The 22,836-nt window shown below is 36.5% G+C and overlaps 1 protein-coding gene across 2 annotated transcripts in view; it reads left to right on the forward strand.

Moving 5' to 3' along the window:
- The first annotated feature begins 2,532 nt into the window (after positions 1 to 2,532).
- The window catches only part of ROS1 (ROS proto-oncogene 1, receptor tyrosine kinase), a 97,144-nt gene continuing 76,840 nt past the window's right edge, over positions 2,533 to 22,836 (forward strand). For both annotated transcript variants that reach the window (XM_081032931.1, XM_081032932.1), the window contains exons 1-7: positions 2,533 to 3,167; positions 9,450 to 9,494; positions 11,615 to 11,674; positions 13,392 to 13,418; positions 15,125 to 15,185; positions 19,793 to 19,941; positions 20,605 to 20,743. In XM_081032931.1, the coding sequence (XP_080889057.1) occupies positions 3,045 to 3,167; positions 9,450 to 9,494; positions 11,615 to 11,674; positions 13,392 to 13,418; positions 15,125 to 15,185; positions 19,793 to 19,941; positions 20,605 to 20,743 (604 nt within the window). In that variant the 5' untranslated portion in view covers positions 2,533 to 3,044. The remainder of the gene's footprint in view (positions 3,168 to 9,449; positions 9,495 to 11,614; positions 11,675 to 13,391; positions 13,419 to 15,124; positions 15,186 to 19,792; positions 19,942 to 20,604; positions 20,744 to 22,836) is intronic.

Genomic DNA, 22,836 nt, shown 5'->3' on the forward strand with positions numbered 1-22,836 from the left:
AATGGACATGAGGGTACAGATATCTTTTTAAATTAGTGTTTTCGTTTCCTTTGGATAAATACTCAGAAGTGGAATTGCTGGATCCTATGGTAGTTCTATTTTTAATTTTCTGAGGAACTCCCATGATCTTTTCCATAGTGGCTGCACCAATTTATATTTCCCCCAGCAGTGTACAAGGGTTCCTTTTTCTCTATATCCTTGCCAACACTTGTCATTTCTTGTCTTTTTGGTAATGCCCATCCTAAGAGGTGTGTATGGTATCTTATCGTGGTTCAGATTTGCATTTCCCTGATGATTAGTTTTGTTGAGCATATTTTCATGTGTCTGTTGGCCATTTGTATATCTTCTTTAGAAAAAAATATCTATTCAGTTCCTCTGCCTATATTTTAATCAGATTATTTATTGCTATTGAGTTGTATGAGTTCTTTATATATTATAGATATTAATTCCTTATCAGACATACGATTTGCAAATATTTTCTCCTGTTCTGTAGGTTGCCTTTTTGTTTTGTTGATGAGTTCATTAGCTGCACAGAGCTTTTTAATTTGATGTAGTCCCATTTGTTTTTTTTTTTGCTTTTGTTACTTTTGCTTTGGGCATCAAATCCTTCATTTACATTTGCTTCAAATTTCACTTCTCCTTTTATCACTTTTCTTTGCTGCATTTTTATCTTTTTTGGTCAATTCCCTCTTTCAGTTTTCCATTTTTCTAAACTTAATTTTGTAAAATGTCACGTGGATTTATCACTGGCAAACAAGGAGGCAACACAACTATATGCTTTGTTATCTGTGGAGGAACTGAGTGACATGTGCATGAGTGAAAGATTTTGAAAGAAGTGACACCTGTGGTCTTTGATCTTGATGTGTATTTGTTACTTATATCTGATTTGTGGACTGCAGAAGTAGCAGAGAAGTTTGTGCTTAATACGATTACACATAGTTAGTATATTGTGGTAACTGAAGCTTGACCTGTGTTGTATGGGGACTAGTATGATTTATACTGCTGCACCTGAAATTTCTGCATTTCAGAACCATGCCACCGATGACTGCCCTTGCGATGGCAGATTGTTTATTCCAAAGATGGTGCAACATCTCTCCCGTCCTACATGATCTTCAAGAACCTTGCCATTCCCACATCAAGGGGTGGGGTCTAATTCCCCTCTTCTTGAATTTGGGCAGTTTTATGACTCTTTGATAACCAATAAAATGGAGCAAAAAATAACCACGTGATTTCTAAAGTGGAATCATAAAAGACAATACAGTTTAACACTGGAATGCTTTCACCAAAACTCTAAGCCACCATGTAAACAGTGTAATTGCCTGAAGACCATTATGTAATGGAGAAGTCCAAACAAGCCTATACGGACAAATCACCTGGAGAAAATATGTGAATTGATTGATCCAGTATTATATTATTGGGCTTTTAGGTTGTTTCCAATCTTTTGCTGACATAAGTAATTCTGCAACAAATATCTTTGAACACATTTCATTTCTCACGAGTGCAAATCTATGTGCTGGTTAAATTCCAAAAACCAGAGTAAGCACAAAATCTTGAATTTGGAAAGATAGTTCTTTTCCACATTCCACCAATAAAGTTCAATCAAATGAGATAAAAGAATGTACTTAGGTTTTCAAGGAAGTAGTCAGTGAAGTCCATTTTCTTAGTGAAACAAAAGTTACAAATATTATTTGTGCTGATAAGGGAAACGACACTGGTAACATAATGAAGAAGATAAATTTTGTTGGTATGAGAAAATCCCTTAAGCGATGTAATTTATTTTCTGATTTGAAAGTATATTTTGTAGAAAGAAGACCAAATTCCTCTGACCAAGAAATCGAATCACTGTATATTCTTCAATCTACCTTCATTAAAGGTAGAAAATGAACAGAGAGCAAGTGGAGAATGGAAATTTTTTTTCAAGAAAACAAGTTTTAGGGGTCAATTCTGGAGTCAGTACCATTCATCTTTATATTTTACACCAGTTTTGTCAACATTTACTAAATGATGTTTAGCTCAAAACAAAATTTATATGTACGTGTTGCTCATAATGAGAACCTCATGCCACAAAGAAAAGGTTAAGTTACATTAGTATAATTTATTTAAGAAGAAGGAAAGTTTATTTGATACTTTAGATTGTCATAAGAAAGAACACCAACACAAAAATATCAGGCCTTAAAGAGTTAACCCTCAGCAACCTAAAAAGTAGTTATCCAGAATGACACTTCTGTACCTTACAGGCTGCGTATTCTTTGTTTCAGGTTTCAGCTTAACTTTATCTTGATGCTTAGCTAATTGAAATTTGTACAATATTTCATTTTCATGACAGCTACCCTTGTGCATATCTTTGGTCTCGATGGGGCCTAGTTTCAGCTCTCTGTCTGAATAGACCTGATAAGGCAGGATTTTAGTTAATATGTAGTGAAGTTCTGAAAGCACTCTAACAAACTTCCTTGTTTTAATTCACCCTAAGAGTATTTGTCTATGAATTTCAGCTTTGTTTGCTTTTTAATTTTAAAATATGCATTTGGTTTCAGAGGGTTCTGTTTTTCCTCTCTGCTGCATCATTAATTTAGGCGCTTCTAGTTTTCCAATTATTCTTTATTATAATAGTGTTACTGTTTGCTAACGTATAGATGGTTAAAACCCAGTTTCCTAAATAGCTGAACCAACCTCAAAAAAATGAAGTGGTGGATGATCCACAGAAGCATTCCAGTTTCAGGCTGCACACGTTTCACATGCTTGCTGAAATGCAATTTGCATTTTCACTTTGTTTACTTTCCATGTGAAGCGCTCTTCGACCTAACCTTTAGTCAGTGGGTGATTTTCTTTATGGGAGTTAAAACAGAGCAAAGACATGAAATAACTATTTTGTTCACCTTACAAACTCTCTAGGATTCAAAGGTCTAAACTAAATGGTCTAAATATTATTTTTTTTTAAATTCCACCAGCCACCTTTTCAATTGAAATGATGAAACCCCAAGAATTCATATAGCAGAATGGAGAAAATTAGAACAGTCGTCTAAAAATCTGCCATTGGTGAAGTGATGAAGAACCTTCACTGGCTTACCCTGAAATTCATCAAATTTGCTACTCTTGGATGCATATGGATTTCTGTGGTTCAGTGTACAGTTTTAAACAGCTGCCTAAAGTCCTGTGTAACTAACCTGGTAAGTTTTACTGGTCTAATATTTGTCTTTGTGGGAACAGAATTCAGCTCGTTATAAATTATTGAATTATTTTCGCTTTATGAGAAGATTTGCCATGAGAAGTCCTAGAAAGGCAAGAAAGAGTCTTTTGCCAAAGTAAGTTAGGGCCATTTATAACTACAGAAAGTAAGGCAGGGCTATTTTGTTTTTTATCTGTTCATAGATTTTTTTTCGGGGGGATAAGGGAAGCCATGGGCTTTGGGTAAAGCAGGCTTTAATGAAATCAATTTTGCGTGCTTTAAAAATATCAACTTAAACTCATTTACTACAAAATCATTTATATTTGTCTTGAAACATGAAATAGGTTTGGCCACAGGGCAATGCCTTGTAGTTGCAGATGTCAGTACTATTTATATTGTGGATGAATGATTGTATGGGGAGGTGGGTGACCAAGGGAGCAGATGCAATCAATGCCATATAGAACACTTTATTTTAAAAGAAGAATTGTTTGTATATTCCTTTATTTCTATCTGTGTATTTGTAGTTTTTTCAATAATGAGTTTTTTATATGGAAATTTATGTTTTTCTTCTCATTTATAGACGTCATCCCTCCAATATATATATCGTTTCATGTCTTTTCAGTTATTGTGGTTTAGTGTGCTTAAAACAGTCACTGAATCAGCCTTAAAAACCAAATGCAATTAAGCCAAGGAAAGATACATTCATTTTCAAATGAAGGAAATAGCATGACAACTTACATTAATATTACTTAAAGTCATACTTTAAAAAATAATAAAAATACCAAATATAGCACTCATTATGCTCAAGTATTGAAGAAAGAAGTCTATGGATTAAAAAAAGAATTTATTTGCCACACTTTTTTTGGTTGAATTTAAACTCCAGTTTAAAACACTACTTAGGCTTACTCTGGATAGTAGTACTCTAAAAAATGTTTCGTATTTTATATAAACCTTTGCTGAAGACGACATTGCCAGTACATAGAATTGTATGCTTAGGTTTTTGTGGTGGTAATCCAAACTTAAACATGGAAGAATGGGATTATTTAATGTTTTCTTTATTAAAACATATAAAAATTTTCTCTGATTATAACAAGAATACATATTTATTGTAAGATATTTATAAGATAGAGAAGAACAAAGAAAAAAAACCCTACAATTCCACCACTATTATCCCTGATTATATTTCTTTTCAGTGGTTTTTCCTCAAAGGTGTATATAGTTTTATGCACAGTTGTGCACCCAGCTTTTCATTTGCCATTATAGTGTGAGATTTCCCCTAAATTCTAAAGTTTTTATGGAGACAGGATCTTTAATATATTTAGAATATTCCATCATATGAATGTACCCCCATAACTGGTTAATGTTGCTACTATCAAAACTGATGGTAGTTGTTTCCAATGTTGTTGTCACTTTATTTTATTTCATTTTTTAGTTAAGTTTAGTTTCATCTGATCTTTTTGTGTGGGCTCCTTGACTTTAGGGTTTGGCAGTAGGAGCAGACAGTTTGTTCCTTTGTTGAGTTGCCTTCCGTTCGCCACCTACAGAGAAAGTCACAGCTGATGCAGTGGCGACAACAAGAGACAGGGTCTGGCAATCTGACTGTAATAAGTGTTCTCCATCTGGGCCTCCCGCACAGGGGTGGGAGGGACAACAGCTAGGTGAATGAACAAAGAAAAGCCATGCATTAGGGGAATGGATATATAGTGCTCAACTTTATTATGCTATTTGGATTCTTTTTTGCTGTGTCATCCTTTTTAGCCTGGACATTTGCCTTGAAGGTCATCTTTGGTTTTACTGGATGGCTCTTGATATTGAGGCATCTTTGCTGTTTTAAAAAGAAACACAAAAGATTCTTGTACAAAAGAATGTTAGAATTGTTGCCCAAAAGTGCACAAATCAGAGTTTTATGCTTGAGCATGGGTATTTTACATTAATTGAGGGATTTGTATGTATCAGTTGAGTGTATTAACTGACTTAATGTTTTTGAATTATATATGCTATGTGCTGCAGAGAAGAAAAAATAGTATTCTTCAGAACACTAGTATTATGAGATCCTTTATGAAAAAGAAACAGATTCATGGTCAAATAATTTATGGAAATACTTTTTGCCGCCCCCTCTTTTTGTATATCCACAAGGCAGGGCACAATAGTATATGAACGGCTTTGTTTAATCACAATTTTCTCAATTTCTTTGGCAACAAAACCCAGTTTTTGAGTAACAAATACCAACAATTAAGGCACTATTGTTGAGATGTGCTTTGTTAGAAGTATTAATTCAAGTCAATAAAAGACTATTACAAACAAATAGCGTTCAGAAGGTTGTCTTGTTCAAAAAAGCACAAACATTAATACTTTTCTTGTATATAATCTACAACTTTATAACAAGAAAATAGAACAAAACTATAATCCAAAAATTCTGTAAAATATCCAGAAAGTAGCACAGTTTGTATTGGTGTAGGAGTAGACTCCTGAAATAGAATACAGTTCAGAAATAACACCATTTACATAAGGGAGTATGAAATATGAAAAATGATAATTCAAACTAAAATGTGGCTATCCATTTAGAATAAAAAAAAAACCCTCCTTCCTTCAGTAGGTGAATGAATAGATAAACTCTGGCACATTCAGACAATAAAATATTACTAAGAACTGAAAAGAAATGAGCTATCAAGCCATGACAAGACAAGCTACGATGCATAATACTAAGTGAAAGAAGCCAATCTGAAAAGGCTACATATTGTATGATTCCAACTCTATGATATTCTGGAAAATATAAAACTATGGAGATAATGAAAAGCTCAGTGGTGGACAACATGGGGTTTAGGGGCTGGAGGGAAAGACGCATAAGCAGGGGACTGTTATCGTATGAGGATACTCTGTACGATACTATACTGATGGATACATTTATCCAAACCCATAGAACGTGCAATGCTAAGAGTGAACCCTAACATAAATTGTGGACTTCGGATAACTATGTTGTGTCAACGTAAGTTCATCGTTAGTAAAAAATGTGCTATTCTGGTCAGATAATGGGAGAGACTGTGCATGTGTGGGGGCAGGAGTTATATGGAAAATTGCTGAACCTTAATCTCAATTGTTGTAAACCTAAAACTGCTTTTAAAAAATGAAAGCCTTAAAAAAGTGTTTAAAAAATGGATTAAAAAACCCCCAACTCATTACATCACTATCTGACGCAAATAAATCCTAGGTGGTATTTTAAAAAGTACAGACAAATAACAAAAACAAAGCAAGACTTTACCCCATAAAAATACTGAAATACATTAGGAATAAATATTTCTATAATCTTGGAGTGGGAATGCTCTAAGATTATATTCAAAATCTATAATCTTGGACTGGGAATGCTCTAAGATTATATTCAAAAATCAGGACTCCCTAAAAGATATTATTCATAAATTTGACTGCTTAATAAGTTAAACTATATAACAATAAACAGAATACAGTAAAAACAAAGTAAAAAATGGAAAAAAGTGTTATGATAAACAAAATTTTACCAACCCTTATACATATAAAACAGTATTTAAAATAAATTGAGAACATAAAGACCTACTTCAAAAAAATATATTAAAACAGCTAAAATGCCTGTGATGTTCAACTTCATAAAAACCGTAGAAATGCACAGTAAAAATGAATTATCAAATTTTCTTCTATTTTTTGGCAAAAGTAAAAACATTTATAGTTGGCAAAGTTTGGATAAAATGGCACTTTCATGAACTGTTGGTTAGAATGCAAATTGATAGATTTCTAGAAAACAATTGGTTAATAAATATCAAAATTAAAAGGAAAAATACACCTTTAACCCTGAACATCAAGAAATTTATCTGAAGACATTATTTTATAACTAACTAAAGACATGTCTGCAAAAGGCTATTTATAGCAAGTTTGCATATAATATTAATAATAGATTTTTAAGTGCTTAGCACCATACTATATAATGATTAATACATTATTTAATTGAAACCTCACAGAACTTTATGAACTAAATATGATTTTACTTATGTCTCAGGTGAGAATACTAATTTTAGACAGCACAGGTAACTTTTAAAATAACACATTGGGAGCAAGGGTCATATGTGGGATTCAAATCATCCTGCTCAGTTTCATTTATTAGAGTGGGAAGTAAAGAATGAAATTAGTTCTGCCTGAGGTGGGTGGCATAGGAAAGTTTGTGCCAAGAAGTAGGTGTTGGGTTAAGAGGACTTAAGATCCAAGACTGGGATTGTGTGTTTTAAGCAGATGATTGGAGCAGGTGAACTAAGGTAAACCAGGCAGGATCCTAACTCCAAAGCGAGGAATGTGAATTTGGTGCAGATTACAGGAAGCATCCTACTTTGGTTAAGAGCACAGGCTCTGGAGGCAGCTTCCCCCAAACCCCTTCAAATCCTAACTCTTGGGCAATTTACTAAATATCCCTGTTCCTCACCTGTACAATAGAGTTAACGATAATACCTACCTAACAGGGTTGTTGAGATGTTGAATGAGATTTAGCGTAAAATATCTTGAAGAGTACCTGGAATATAGGAATTGATCACTAAATGTTAGCTATGATGATGAGGAGGGGAATGGAAGAAGAATGTTGATTCAAGAAGAGTGTTGACAAAACCTGCTTTCTCAGAACCCCATAGACCTGAGTCATGGGACCACTTGATGGGCACTCCATTCAGCCTGTTAAATTTCATCTTGAGAGCTGCCAACAGAAGAATTCAATGCTATTGCAATGTTACTTCATGATTGTCCTATTGTTTAAAATGGAACACAAAAGCTACCCAGTGTCCACCCTTTTGCTTCTTTCATGAGCTGACAGATTTTTGAAGGAATAGGAAAAATTTCCATTGCAAATTCTCTATCATACACTCAAGGGTATACGATAGTGGTTCAATCATATAAAGGGGAATCAAAAGCTTCATTTTGAACAAAATCATGGAAACAAAGTACTATTAAGCACATAGTTGCACAATTTATATAAAAGATACAGTTCTTCCTCTAAGTATTTAGTATCTAAAACCAAAAATGTATTAAACATTATTCTTTACAAATATAAATGGTTAGGAAATGGAGATTAGAGGAATCTTTATTCACACATCAAATGAAAGGAAAAAAGGCAACATTTGTTCATGCTAGGCCACTGGACAATGCTTCTAAGGGACAAAACTGCTGGAACATTCCTAAGCCACCTTAAATTCATAGATTTATCCCTTCTGTGTATGTCTATTGAATACCTGTTATCCCTCAGACACAGTTCTAGGTGCAGAGGATAGAGTGAAGAGAACCGTGGATGGTGCTTACATGGAGGAGAGAAAGTGTTCAATGAACTTAGTGACGAACATTTGTTCTCTTCCCTCTGAAAAGCATGGGATGTTCAGAAGGCCACAACAGGTGCTCAAACCACCTCCCGAGCCCCTTTGCATTTTCTGTCACTTCCTGGAACATATCTTGCTTGTTCCAGGTTCTGAGTCAGCTAACGACACATGTCCTGCTCCTTGTTGGATTAATCACCTCTCCACGTCAGTGGTTCAAATTCAGCAACTTTTCAGGGGGATTCCGAGCAGTACCAACTAGAAAAATTCACTTAGTTTTCCGTTGCCTGTAATTCTAAATCAATCATCTGCGAGACAGGTTGACAATTAGATCACATCCATGAAATACTTCAGGTACATATCTGATTATCATATGCCCAGTATTTAAGCCCTTCTGTTTACAAAGGCATCTATTCAAATAGGAACCAGGGAGTGGATGAACAATTTATAGACTTTCCCCCTTAGTTCCTATTTCTTTCATATTCCCTCAGCACAAACAAAGTTTTTAAAAGTTGTGGGAATGTGAGGAAAAACAAGTGATCTGATGTTTAATCTATGTAATATTCTGAATTTGTATTTTTCGCTGGTCTTAATAAGACTGTTTTTTAAAAAGAAAAATCTGAACATAATTCATGTTTAATCCAGGAGTCCTCTGATGTTACAGGCTTGTTTAATACTCTGTGTGACAATCCGTGGTCCTTAACCACTCCGTGTAGCCACATCCCCACTCCCACCTTTTTCATTTCTGCAGAATTCTAAGACATTACATCTTATAATTTGCACTGGCATTTTATCTGATGTCATGACTGATTTAATGATTTTAAAACATTTGGCTCCTTGCTTTATAGTTTAGAAACATGAAGGAAGCAGCACTATTCCAGGAAGCTTTTTTTTTTATAAAAAGGTGTGGTAGTTACACTGAGCACAATATTGAGAGCTGGTGTTTATTACCTCCTTCTTCATTTCAGGGCGGTCAGCTTGACATGGGCATGCCATATAATCTGAGTGAACCGGTGAGTAATTGTTTCTACTGGTAAAAACTTTACAGTGTTTGCATTGATAAAAAGGGAGCAATGATCAGGTTTTATTACAATGGGAATATTTCTTAAGTAAAATCTCATTTAGTTGTCCCAGCTGGAAGAAGGACAATCGAAAGTAGTTATAAATCTGAATTACAGAATATTCAAAAATGAAGTCAGGGACAGTGTATTGAAGTGGAAAGGGCACAGGACCAATTCAAGTCCATGATTTTGATTCTATGTAGCTGTGTGGCTTTGGGCAAATTGCTTACTATTTCTTAGACTTAGGTTTATTATGTGTTATCTGGGAAGTTTGGATTAGATAGTCTTCAATATTTCTTCTAACAATTACATTTAGGGTTTTATTACTTTTCTGCACCTGTGTCCATTTATTCAACAAATGTTTAGTGACTCAAAGCATAAGTATGAACTAGGTGCTGTGGAAGGTAATAGGGACTTAATAATGAATAAAATTCATGAATAAAATTCTGTTTTAAAGGACTCTCAACCTTGTAAGAAAGACAGACACATACATAAAACTATGACTAGACAGCATTCTGAGAGCCAGAATAGCGGTGTGGGTGAAGGGCAAAGAGAAAAGCATCTCACTTCTCTGCCTGACCTTTGAACTAAAACTATAAAGATGAAGAGTTTTCTAGAAGACCTAGAGGGGAAAGGGTATACCAGTCAGAAGGAGCTCTTTGTGCTAAGATGCAAAGTTTTGAGGCAGCCTAACTTGTTCAGGAAAGTAAGAACACTTCAGCTTGCTTGGAAAATGGGGTATGTGTGTGGAGGATGGGGAGATGGAAGATGAGATCGACAAGTTAGGCAGGGCCAGATCGTGGAGAGCTCTGTACACGACGTTGGTAATTTGGTTACGTTTACACACAGAATTTTAGGTAACAGAAGGGTGTGTTTTGGTTTTGTTTTTAAAAGGATCATTCCAAATGTGGAAACAAGAGAGGCCCCTCATAAAACTGTTGGCAAGTGGTGGTTGGCACAGAAGAAAAATGGAATAGTGAGTGAGTGAGGAACCCAGATGGATTTCAGTTAACGAAGAGATGAGTCAACAGGACTTGGTGAGGGGTTGTCCCGGGGGGCCAGTGGAATGAGAGGAAGAGAAAGCGCCCTGGTTCCTGGCTCAACCGGCTCAGAAGATTGTAGCATATTAATGGAAAATTAAGAGAAAGAGTGAATTGGAGGGTATAGAGTGAGGAATTTAATATTTCACATACTGAATTTGTGGTGCTTGTGGGGACTCAAATAAAGATGTCTAATGAGCAATTGGAAATCTGGGTCTGGAGCTCAGGAAGGAGCCTCAGCTGAGATTTAAATTCGGAAGTTACTGACACCTTAGGATAGTTGAAGCTGAGGGAGTGGAAGAGCTCACTCATGGAGAACTTTAAGAGCAGTTAAAGAAAAAGCTGAGGATAGGACACAAACCCAAAAGGGGTGGGGGGCAGCAAAAGAGACAGCAAAAAAAAGGGAACTGAGAGGAAGGAGAATGGCAATCCAGGGGTCCCTGCAGCCTGGGGAAAGAATGGTCTACAGAACTGCAGACACAGGCAGATAGAGTAAGGCAAGGGGAAATGGGCTAAATCTGTCCAATAGGAGGCCAGGGAAGCTTTGGGAAAAGCTTTTCAGGGCAACTATGGGACAAAAGCAGGCTAGGGGGCAGCTGGCTTCCCAAACTGTCCACCTATTCAGGTTTTGATACGCTGCCTTTCGGTTGACTCCCAGCTTTGAGTTTTGCTTGTCACATGAGGCCACCCCATCACCCCACGATGTGTTTGACGCCATGCTCTCCTAGACTTTACCTGCTGCCAACCACCCAGCGGACAGTGTGCTCCCTGAAGGTCAGCTGTTCTCTGCGTTCTCAGCCTGTCCAGCCCAGGCTGACCTCCACTCAGCACCCCTGCCGTCCTGCAGTGAACCACACCAAGCTCTGCTGTCTGTAGACGGGACGGCTCTGCTTAGAGTCCCAGAAGTCCTGAGGCCACAGTTTCCGTGATAGATTTCTATTTCTAAAACACTTTTTGTTACTATGTTGCATTTTCAGGTGACAAAAACGTCATACCTCTTCAGTCACTGCTGCCTCTTATTGTCTCTTGCAGTGCATCCAAGGATGTCATTTTTGGAACTCTTTAGATCAGGAAAACTGTGCTTTAAAGTGTGTAAGTATTATTCATTTTTCTGTTCTTATATTAATTTTTTTCTCAAGAGAAAAGCTGTCTAAGAGCATCCCCAGTTCAATTTCCACTGGCTTTCAATTAGTTAGCTTGACTCTAAAGGGAAAGTATGATAGACTGAATAATGTAGTGATGGGGAATAAATTGAGATCAACCCTATTAATGCAACTGGAGACCAAGGGAGGTTAAAAAAAACCATGAAACCCAGGGATGCCCAATTGCTCCAAACTAGAAAGGCCTTTTGGTAGAATGTTAGGTGTTTGTTATATTTCCTTGTCCTGCGTTGCTCAAAATTTAATATGCAATCAACTGGGGATCTTGTTAAAGTACAGATTCTGATTCAGTAGGTCTTACGTGGGACCTGAGATTCTGCACTTGTAACAAGCTCTTAAGTGATGCAATGCTGGTGGGTCTCCAGATCTTTCTTTGGAGAGCAGGGTCCAAAATTATGTTCTAAGTTTCTCTGCAGGGAACATGGTAACGACCTAATCCAGAGCTCATAAACACGTAGGTTTGCGCCACTTTATGTAGGAATGCATCCCCCAAAACTTTATTTTTCACTTTTAATTTATCTTGGCTTTGTCCCTCAGTGTGTATCACTTACTTAAGGTACTTAACTTTTGGTACTTTACTTTCTTTGTCAATAAATTAGGATAATAATCTAATCTCCCTTCTAAGGATAGCACCTGATACACTGTCATTACTCGATCTAATGGGTAAGAATTTTCTGATTTAAGAGTGGGTTGCCTTGTTTAGGTTGTTCTGTTTAGGTCAGAGATTAAATTAGTAAGGATCACAGTAATGTTGGGTAATGTCATTTTCTATTAAGAACTCACATTGTAGTATTGAGATTTAAATAAAGACATTAGCCTATCCTCATAGCTTTTCTTTACAGTATATCCTCACAGATCTCTGTCATAGGAGTTACACACACCCACTCTCATGTTTGTGACTATGTGCTTCATAGGACAGAAATTACCAGAAAGTGGGGCAAGTGCTATCTGGACCTTACAACTATTATACAGTCTAAAAACACTTTCGCCTCTCCTTGGTAGCACTTTCTACAAATTGCAATTTAAGTCATTTTGTCTAGTTATATGTTTAAACATCTTTTCCCCTGACATGTAAGCCCATCAGGGCAGGATGCTCTTTCCTGTTCACACTTTGTCTCCTGCACTGGACACAGTGAGGGGCAAATAACAGGTGTACAGACAACACTCGGGAATGAGTGGATGGCAGCACCACTTATTGTCAGAAACAGTCCAGGGAGCAGAGTGGACACTGGAGCGGCCAGTCTGGGCAGAGGACCTGCTGGCCTTACCTAGTGGTGGTTTTCATTTCAAGTTCTGTCTTCCCCGGACATCTGCCAACACCCCCTCATTCTATAACCTGGTCCATCACAGATTACCTCTTAGCTGACTGAGGTTGTCTAGCAGACCATTTTTCCAGTAATACAAACAACATCATTTGTATAGCTGGTCCCTCCGTGGCCTGTCTGGACAGTAGGCCCTGCTCTGTGCTTCCTTGCTTTTAATTGATTTTATTGGTTGTTTGTCAATGGTGGGATAAGAAATTAATTTGGAAAAAAATTGATTTGGAAGAAATAACTGACATTCAGATTATGAGATGTACAGCTGAATGTCATTAAAATAATTTATGGCTTTAAAGATTTTAAACAGTCTCCCTTTCTTTTTCTGTGCAGAATGATACCTATGCCACAGTTTGTGAGGTAAGTTGGCTATCACTTGCAAAAATGATCTCATTAAATCCCAGGTCTTTATCTCTTGTTAAAAAAAGAATGAAGAAAGCTGAGTCATTCTCAGTGTACAGAAACATTCTTCCTTGTAGTGTTATACTCTGGGTATAAAAATGACTGTGTAATTCCAATTTTAACAAAAATATTTGCTGTGTTTTATATACCTTTGTGCATATATATAGTGTATATGTAAGTGTATATAGGTGTATATATGTATGTACACATTCATATATATACACATATATCGCTCTAACCTGGTTCGAAATGTTCAAATTCCTGAAGCCTGGGCAGGAGAGGGTAGTGGGGAGAGAAGAAGCAGCACATCTAGGGATAGCCTTCTCCTTGCTGATTTCATTTGCTTACCCATAAAGCATATGCTCTATCATTAACTAGAATTCATTAAAAGAAAAAAAGTTTAGTTGCAATTTTCTTCCTTACTCTCTGCAGTTAGTGAATGTATTGAATGTATTTTACTGAAACCTGGAAAGAAGGTGGGAAAAATACACTAAACCCTTAAATTAAATAATCCTGAGCCCAAACTGAGTTGTTTAAATTAATCTTTAAGTGAGCAAACCTGGGCTTATCAGTGTCCATTTCCTTTGTGAGTACAGATCAAACATTGGACAGCTAGTATTTGCAAATCAAAGACCTCTATCTGGGATGTTTAGAGCAAATGAATTGTACCAGGGTTTCTACTATTTTCATGAGAAACAATAACATGTTGTTCTAGGTATTATAATTACAAATTGAATGATAACAGGAAGATTGATTGTGATTGTGTTGTAATTTTACAATGAGCCTTTTCTCCAAGTTAAATTTATTTTTCATAGCTAATGTTAACGCATCTATTAAAAGTTGCAGGAAATTTGTGTCTTTGTTATCAAAATGTTTGGTTAATGAGATAAAATGTTAACCATTATTACATTTTTGTAGACTTTAAAAATTTAACCTTGATATTAAGGTATCCATTCAAATGTTCAGTTCCTATAAAGCTTATAGTCAGTTTTTAATTTTTCAATGAAGGCATGAATATATGAAATAAACATAATTTTAAGATAGAGTTTTAGGTTATTAGCTCACCAGGACTTTGACAAAGATGGCAAACATAATTGCATTGTGGAGCTCAGTGTCTTTTCATACTGTGAGGTATCACCCATTAGAGGATCATGAACTCAAGGTAATGAATAAAGAATCACAATAAACAAAATGAAATGGAATAGAATAGATAAGATTGCATCACAGGTACAGGATTTCTTTTGGGGATGAACATATTCTAACATTAGATTGCAATGATACTCTGAATATGCTAAAAAAACAACAACACTGAAATGTGTGATTTAGATGGATGAATTTTAGGATATATAAAATATATCTCAATAAAATTATTTTAAAAAGGAAAAATAAAAGTACTATTTCAAGAATTTTACCCCCCCACCACCAATATGTATGTACTAAGTTGTTTTGTTACATGTATTTTGGAATTTGGGACATGGTCAAAAGTGTTTGAAAGGTGCTGTTCTAATCCCACTGGCAAATGGGAATTTTAAGTATTATAGTTAAAATAATTGATATACAGGTATACTTTTATATCAGGCATTTAGATTTCAGTGTTTAGTGAAGCTTATCAGCCAAAGCAGTACAAAGGCTGCACTGACTGGTGTGCTACCTGTCTCCCATAGCGAGAAGCCTGTGAGATCGGCTGTAGCACTTCTGACGGTGCCTATGAAGCGGAAGTGCTAGGTAAGCAGACACATGTGACTATTGCCGAAAATAATCCACACCACTCTAGGAACCTGTGCTTATGTAAGGATAATGAGCCACTTCTTTAAATATCTAAACTTCTATATCTCAGTATGATCTATCTATCTATCTAATCTATACTTCAATCACTTCAAAGATGGAAGTCATTTTCAGATAAATTCAGTGAAATGTCTTTCAGAGCAAAATAGGGGAAACAGCACATGACTGATGTTTAGAACTTGAGATTTGGCCCTCAGTTCAGTAGATGCAATCACTTCTATTTCAAAGAGAGAGAAATATGAATCCTGAGCTGACTTGATGTCAGGAAATGCCACTGTTTTAGATAATAGCTAATAATATATTGAAATACAAATAATTATTATTAGGCATTTATGAATCAGGAATTGTTCTAAGTAATTTATAGGTATTAGCTTTTATTGTTCGCAGAGATATAAATACTATTAACATCTTCATTTTACAGATAAGAAAAATGAGGCACAAGTGTAAATGTTTGTTTGGGGCTGTATACTAGGGAGAGATGTAACTTGAATTAAAACCCATTTAACTCATTCCAGAGTCTCTTCTTATCCACTCTGCTATGTGCTGTATTAACAGTAGTATATAGCTCAGTAGTATATAGCTCTTTTTCATTTGGTTAACTTTTGTCTTCATGTTATAGAATAAACGTACTTTCCCTCTGTTTTTCCATATGCATCACCATGGCTTTGAAACATGTCTTTTTTTAGCTATGACATTTACATTTACTTATACTTACAAAACTCTTCTGCCCAGTTCTCAACTTACATCTTTTTAGATGCCTTATGGTTCTTCCTTACTCTGCAACATTGGACTCCTCTTCAAGGTGTCCCACAGCATGTTCCAATCCCTGCTATTACTCATTTCTCACCATAAAAGGTGAAAAGTGGAACTGTGCTTTACCTTGTGTTTTTATGGTAGCCAAAAATGAATCATAAATTGAAGAACCAGCAGAGAAGCTTTGTGTGAAGCCTCTCTGTAATCTAGACCTTTAGATAACAAGGGCTTTATTTTTTTTCTGGGTCACAGAATGTTCTTGTGTGGCCTTTAATTAGCCCAGATTCAGTATCTATGGTGATGAGAATTGTGCTATCTTTTAGAAGAGTGAGGTCATAGGTGTTGGTATTTAGCCATTTTAAGCTCCTTACAAAAATTTACCATGTTTTCTTAACCAGAGTAGTGATTCTTTTTCTATAAAACAAAGCTTATCCTCTAAGTTCAAGCAAGAATGCCTGCTTTTGCCACTTTTATTCACTGGAAGTCCTAGCCAGAGAAATTAGATGAGAAAGAGTCATCGTATTTGGTAGATCTAATAAAAGGCATCTGAACTTTAAAGGAAGAAGTAAATTGTATTTGCTGATGACATAATCTTATACTATGTAGAAAATCCTAAAGATACCACAAAAAGAGCTGTTGAACTAATAAACAACTTCAGCAAAGTAGCATCATTTAAAGGCAACACTCAAAAACCAAATTGCATTTGTGTATACTAGTAATAAGCAATCTGAAAAGGTAATTAGGAAACCAATTCCATTCACAATAGTATCAAACAGAATAAAATACTTCGGAATTTACTTATCCAAGGAGGTGAATGACTTGTAAAATAAAATCTATAAAATATTTCAAAAACAAATAAGAGTAAATAAATGGAAAAAACATCCCATATCTATGGGTTGAAAGACAACATTGTTAAGATGCCAATAGTAACAAAGTGGATCTACAAATGTAATGCAATCCCTATCAAAATCCTAAAGGTGGTCTTTGCAGAAATGGTGAGACCCAACCTAAAATTCATATGGGATCTCAAGGGACCACAAATCCTGAAAAGAAGAACAAAGCTGGAGGACTCACATTTCCTGATTTTATTCTTACTACAAAGCTATAGTAATCAAAATACCGTGTTTCCCGAAAATAAGATCTAGCCGGACAATCAGCTCTAATGCGTCTTTTGGAGCAAAAATTAATATAAGACCCGGTCTTATTTTATTATAATATAAGACATGGTCTTAATATAATAAATATAATATAAAACCGAATAATACCGGGTCTTATATTAATTTTTGCTCCGAAAGACGCATTAGAGCTGATTGTCTGGCTAGGTCTTATTTTCGGGGAAACACGGTAGTGTGGTATTGGCACAAAGGTAGACATATAGACCAATGGACTAGAATATAAAGTTCAGATATAAATTCTTGTATATATGGTTAAATGATTTTCAACAAGAATGCCAAGACCATTTAATGGGGAAAAAAGATAGTCTTTTCAACAAATGGTGCTGGAAAAACTGGATATCCTCATGCAAAAGAATAAAGTTGGACCCTTATATAACATCATATACAAAAATCAACTCAAAATGGATGCATGATTTAAATGTAAGACCTAAAAACTCTACCACTAGTGGAAGGAAACAGGGCAAAATCTTCACAACAGTGGACTTTGCAATGATTTCTTGTATATGACGCCAAAGGCATAGGCAAAAAAAGAAAAAATAAATGAATTGGACTTCATGAAAATGAAAAAATTTTATGCCTAGAAAATCAACATAGTATGTTGACTATCAACATAGTAAAATAAAAAAGAACCAACAGAATGGGAGAAAATATTTGCAAATGCTATATCTGAGAAGGGATTAATATCCAAAATATATAGATATTTTGGATAAAACTCAACAACAGTGAAAAACAAACAATCCAATTTAAAAATTGGCAAATGACTTAAATAGATGTTTTTCCAAAGAAGATATAAAAATGGCCAATAAGCTCATGAAAAGATGCTCAACATCACTAATCATTGGGGAAATGAAAATCAAAACTACAATGAAATACCACTTCATACCCATAAAAAAAGTAAAAGTGTTGAAGAGAAATTGGAGAAGTTGGAACACTGCAATTGGAACACTGGTGGGAATGTAAAATAGTATAGCCACTGTGGAAAATGGGATGGTAGTTCCTTGAAAAATTAAAGATAAAATGACCATATGATCCAGCAATTCCATTTTTGGGTATATGCTCAAAAGTATTAAAAGCAGGGTCTCAAAGAGGTATTTGCACACCGATATTATACACCCATATTTAATTTATAACAGCTAAAACATGGAAGCAGCCCAAGTGTCCACTGAAGGACGAATGAATAAGCAAAATGCAACGTGTGTGTGTGTGTGTGTGTATACACACACAATAGAGTATTATGCAGACTTAAAAAGGAAGGAAATTCTGACATGTGCTATAGCATGAGTAAACCTTGAGGACATTGTGCTAAGTGAAATAAGCCAGCAACAAAAAGACAAATATTGTTTGATTCCACTTATACTTAGAGTAGTTAACATTATAGAGACAAAAAGTAGAATGGTGGTTGCTAGGGGGAAGGGAAGGGAGAATGATGAGTTATTGTTTAATGGGTAGAGTTTCAGTTTTACAAGATGAAAAGAATTCTGAAGATGATGGTAGTGATGGTTGCACAATATAAATGTACTTTAACACCACTGAACTGTACACTTAAAAATGGTTAAGATAGGGGCAGGCCCGGTGGCTCAGGAGGTTGGAGCTCGGTGCTCCTAACTCCGAAGGCTGTCGGTTCGATTCCCACATGGGCCAGTGGGCTGTCAACCACAAGGCTGCCGGTTTGACTCCTCGAGTCCCACAAGGGATGGTGGGCTGTGCCCCCTGCAACGAGCAACGGCAACTGGACCTGGAGCTGAGCTGCGCCCTCCACAACTAAGACTGAAAGGACAACAACTTGACTTGGGAAAGTCCTGGAAGTACACACTGTTCCCCAATAAAGTCCTGTTCCCCTTCCCCAATTAAATCTTTAATAAAAAAAAAAAAATGGTTAAGATAGTAAACTTTATGTCATGTGTATTTTACTGCTATAAAAAATTGGGGTGGTGGGGAAGCAAGCTGAAGCAATAAATTAGTAGTCATGATTTTGGAAAATAGCAAAAGTAAAGTAAAATAATTTTATCCCAGTGGTATATACCTTTCACACGTCTAGCTTCTTGATCTGTGCCTGGGAAGTAGCACCAAAAACCTGTGAAACAATTGTAATTTCAGTAATGCTTAGAAATCACGAAACATTTTACTGCAAGACAAGACAGTTGAATATAAAATCCTTTCGAGTACAATTACTTACACATGTAAAAATAATTTGCTGACAAGATGGGCAATAACAGCAGAATTATAGTATAAAATTAAAAAAAGTGTCCTGGAATTTATGTCCTGGGACAAAGGATGGTTCTGGCAGCCACCCCTCTAGCCTATAAAGAAGTGGTATTACAAGAGAAAACCGGACAGTCTCAAAAAGACTTCATGTTGCTGGCCTGTTAAAAAAAAAAAAAGTATCTTCAGAGATAACAGTGAATTCTATAGGGAAAAAAACTGCCCAACTGACTGGCTGATTTTAAACAATAAACCAAGTGAATGTGCACATCAGGTGAATTATTCAGTTGAATTACTGTGGCAAAGACGTAGTTGTAGCAACAGAATCCTGAGCGCACTTGATGAAACGGGCTTCCTCTCTCCTGGTTTGACAAGAGAGGGCTGCTTTGTGAATGAAATCTTGTTTTCTCCTCTCAGAGAATTCAGACCTCCCCACTGCACCCTTTGCTTCTTCCATTGGAAACCATAGTGTGACATTACGATGGAAATCTGCCAACATCTCTGGGATAAAATACATCATTCAATGGAAATATGCACAGCTTCTGGGGAGCTGGACTTACACTGAGGTATGAAAACCTGTCAATGTACTTAAACACAGACTTTCCCCCCAAGTTATTAAAAGTGTCAAATTACTACATGTAATTATAGATATACATTCTGGAGAAGATTCAGGAATAAAATGAGTGGTTGGATTAGATGTATTTAATCTCTGCTACTCTGTAACATGTTAATGCTAAACACTTTATTTTTGAGGAAAATATATTATTGGACATATATATTATTCCTTCAGCACAGCATCACATAACCAACTACTTGCATTATTGGTCCTTATCTGCCATCCCATTTAAAATCATTCTAACTAGGATGGAGGGCAAGGAGGTCAACAGGATTGTCCCTTTTATGAAGCATGAGCCAGTTCAGAGAAAAATAGTCCCAAGACACCAAGTATATTAACATAGAAAAATTAAAGTAAAGCCCTATGATTAGTGCCAAATAACCAAATCCATAATTTTGCAATTTTGAAGAAGGAAAGACTTTTTGTATGAATTATGCAGACTGATGTCTGTATGGCTCAGCTCTAAGCTCCAGGCCTCCATTTCATCTGGTCTGGCAGACCGCGGGTCACCCAATAGCCAAAAGGCCATCCATCTTCTACAAATTAATCTGTGGAGTCACAATGTACAGTAGTGAGTCTGTAAGTGCTGACTATTGATCTCTCGTTGATCTAGGCCGTGACCAAGCCCTCATACGTGGTAGAACCCCTGCATCCTTTCACTGAATATATTTTTCGAGTGGTTTGGATCTTCACAGCCCAACTGCAGCTGTATTCTCCCCCAAGTCCCACTTACAGGACTCATCCTTATGGAGGTATGGCATGAGCGCATTGCTTATGAAATAAGGAGATGATGCTAAAGCTTTGATTTCGTTGGTTTTTATTTTAAACAATGAAATAAATTGGTTCCTTCATTAATTGATCCATTCAACAATTGAGTACTTAAATATGTGCCAAGTAGAGTTCTAGGCGCTCACCATACCTGCATGATCAAAACAAAAATCCCTGCTCTTGTGGAGCTCACATTTTGGTGGAAGAGAAATTAAGCAGTAAACATAATAAATAAGGAAAGTATTTGTAAGTGGGAAGGTACTGTGCACTATGGTAAAGGGGATATTTAAGCAGGGTCTGTCCTTTAGGGAATTGGAAATGGGGATCTGGAAGGAAAGTAGATTCAGGTTGCAGTAGTAAAGAGAAGAGTCAGAATAAGTCTCAATAAGCAGTTAGTAGTTATGGAAGGTTTTAAAGTGGAGGAGTAGTTGCTTCACATCCTCTTTGAAAAGATAATTTTGGCAACTACGCATAGAATGGGTTGAGGAAGTGAGAGAGATTGGAAAGTATAGAGCTAGAGAGACCACCTGGAAAGTTATTATAATACTTAAACATTTCATCTGAGATAATTTAAAAAATAGTACATATATTGGAGAATTTTCTGATTTCTGCTTTTGAAGATGTGGCTTTCACAGCAGGAAAAGGATTCAAGCCTGGAGCCTTTCAGGAAGGTGAATACCTGGGGCAGACACCCAGGGCGAATTGTCTGGCTCGCTCACCCTCAGGGTTAGCTGAGGGACCTGGGAGGACATACTCTAGGCCAGATGTTAGATGTCCCTACCCCTCAACTGTGTGCTGAAACCCTCAGATTAAACTAGGCCTTGGATCTAAGTAAGCACAGCTAGACGGCGGTTAAAGATGGTTGGGGCATTTTCCCCCTTCCTTTCTTCTTGCCTATTAGTTTTTAGGGTATATGTGGCCACCTCTGCTGATTACTCCCTGAACATCCTTAGAACCTCAGGTCAGACACTAGCCTAGGGCCATGTTTGAAATGTTCCAGATCACAGTAGAATACATGTATCCTTACTTATTCAGAGCAATGCCTCATGTACTTTCTGAGTGTTGGATTGTTTTCCAGTGCTGGAGAGATACGAGGGCCCATGGTCCATGGCTAGTCAAATCAAAATAATGAGAAAAACAAATTATGCTTTCCATTTCTGGGCCTTTCTCCTGGATGCAAGCCCACATACCTTCCAGGTGTTCCAGACCTTGTACTGGGTGTACTTTCCATGGATAACATCTCATGCTTCAATTCTGTCTCACTTTTCTAGCCACATCAAAACTTACAAAGTTATCTGTTTCGTGTTCCATTGCCTCATGGCCATATTCTCTTTTAGCTATGAGAGATATGATCTTAGGTGATATAAGTACCTTTTAATTGGGGCCCTTATAAAGATAATTTTTTAAGTAGAATGGCTTTAGGCAGAGCATACTTTGCCTAACCTGACCAGCCCTTCAAGGAGGATTTTTGTGGGGGACATTTGGATAATAATCACATGTAGCATCACATGTTGTAGGTGGCATCTAATTTGCTTGAAGTGGAGCAGATCATGGCTAGGCATGGACCCTAGTGAGTTAGGTTTTTTGATATAATTCTGTGGGGGATGATTCCTACTTCCTATTTCACCAAGGGGACACTGTTCATGGAGCAGAGGAGTGATGCAATAATGTTTGTGTTTTCCAAAGATTAGTCTGAGAGTTGAGGAGCAATTGTTATCAGTGGAGGGCTGAGCAGTCAACTAAGAGGCTTTTTAAAAACTCATTCAGTGTAAGTGCTGAACTATCTCATTTCTCCCAACGCTAACAAGACAGGGATGATGCAGAGCATTGACCAAAAGTGTTCAGAAGGAGAGAAGTCTACTAAAGAGCAAATGACATCAAAGTATGTCTTTCTATGAAAAGAGGAAGTAAAAGAGTGGTTTCAGGGAGTGGGAGGTATGCAAAGTAGGTGGAGACATGGATGGAAGACATGTTGTTAGATAATTTGTTTTCCTTCCTGTTCTTTGCCACTTAGGTAGCTTCTAAAGTCTGTAAGTGGGTGCTTAATTAATTAATGTATGCTTCTTTAATTCTTTGC

This window comes from Rhinolophus hipposideros (assembly GCF_964194185.1).
Source record: "Rhinolophus hipposideros genome assembly, chromosome: 3".
NCBI lineage: Eukaryota > Metazoa > Chordata > Mammalia > Chiroptera > Rhinolophidae > Rhinolophus > Rhinolophus hipposideros.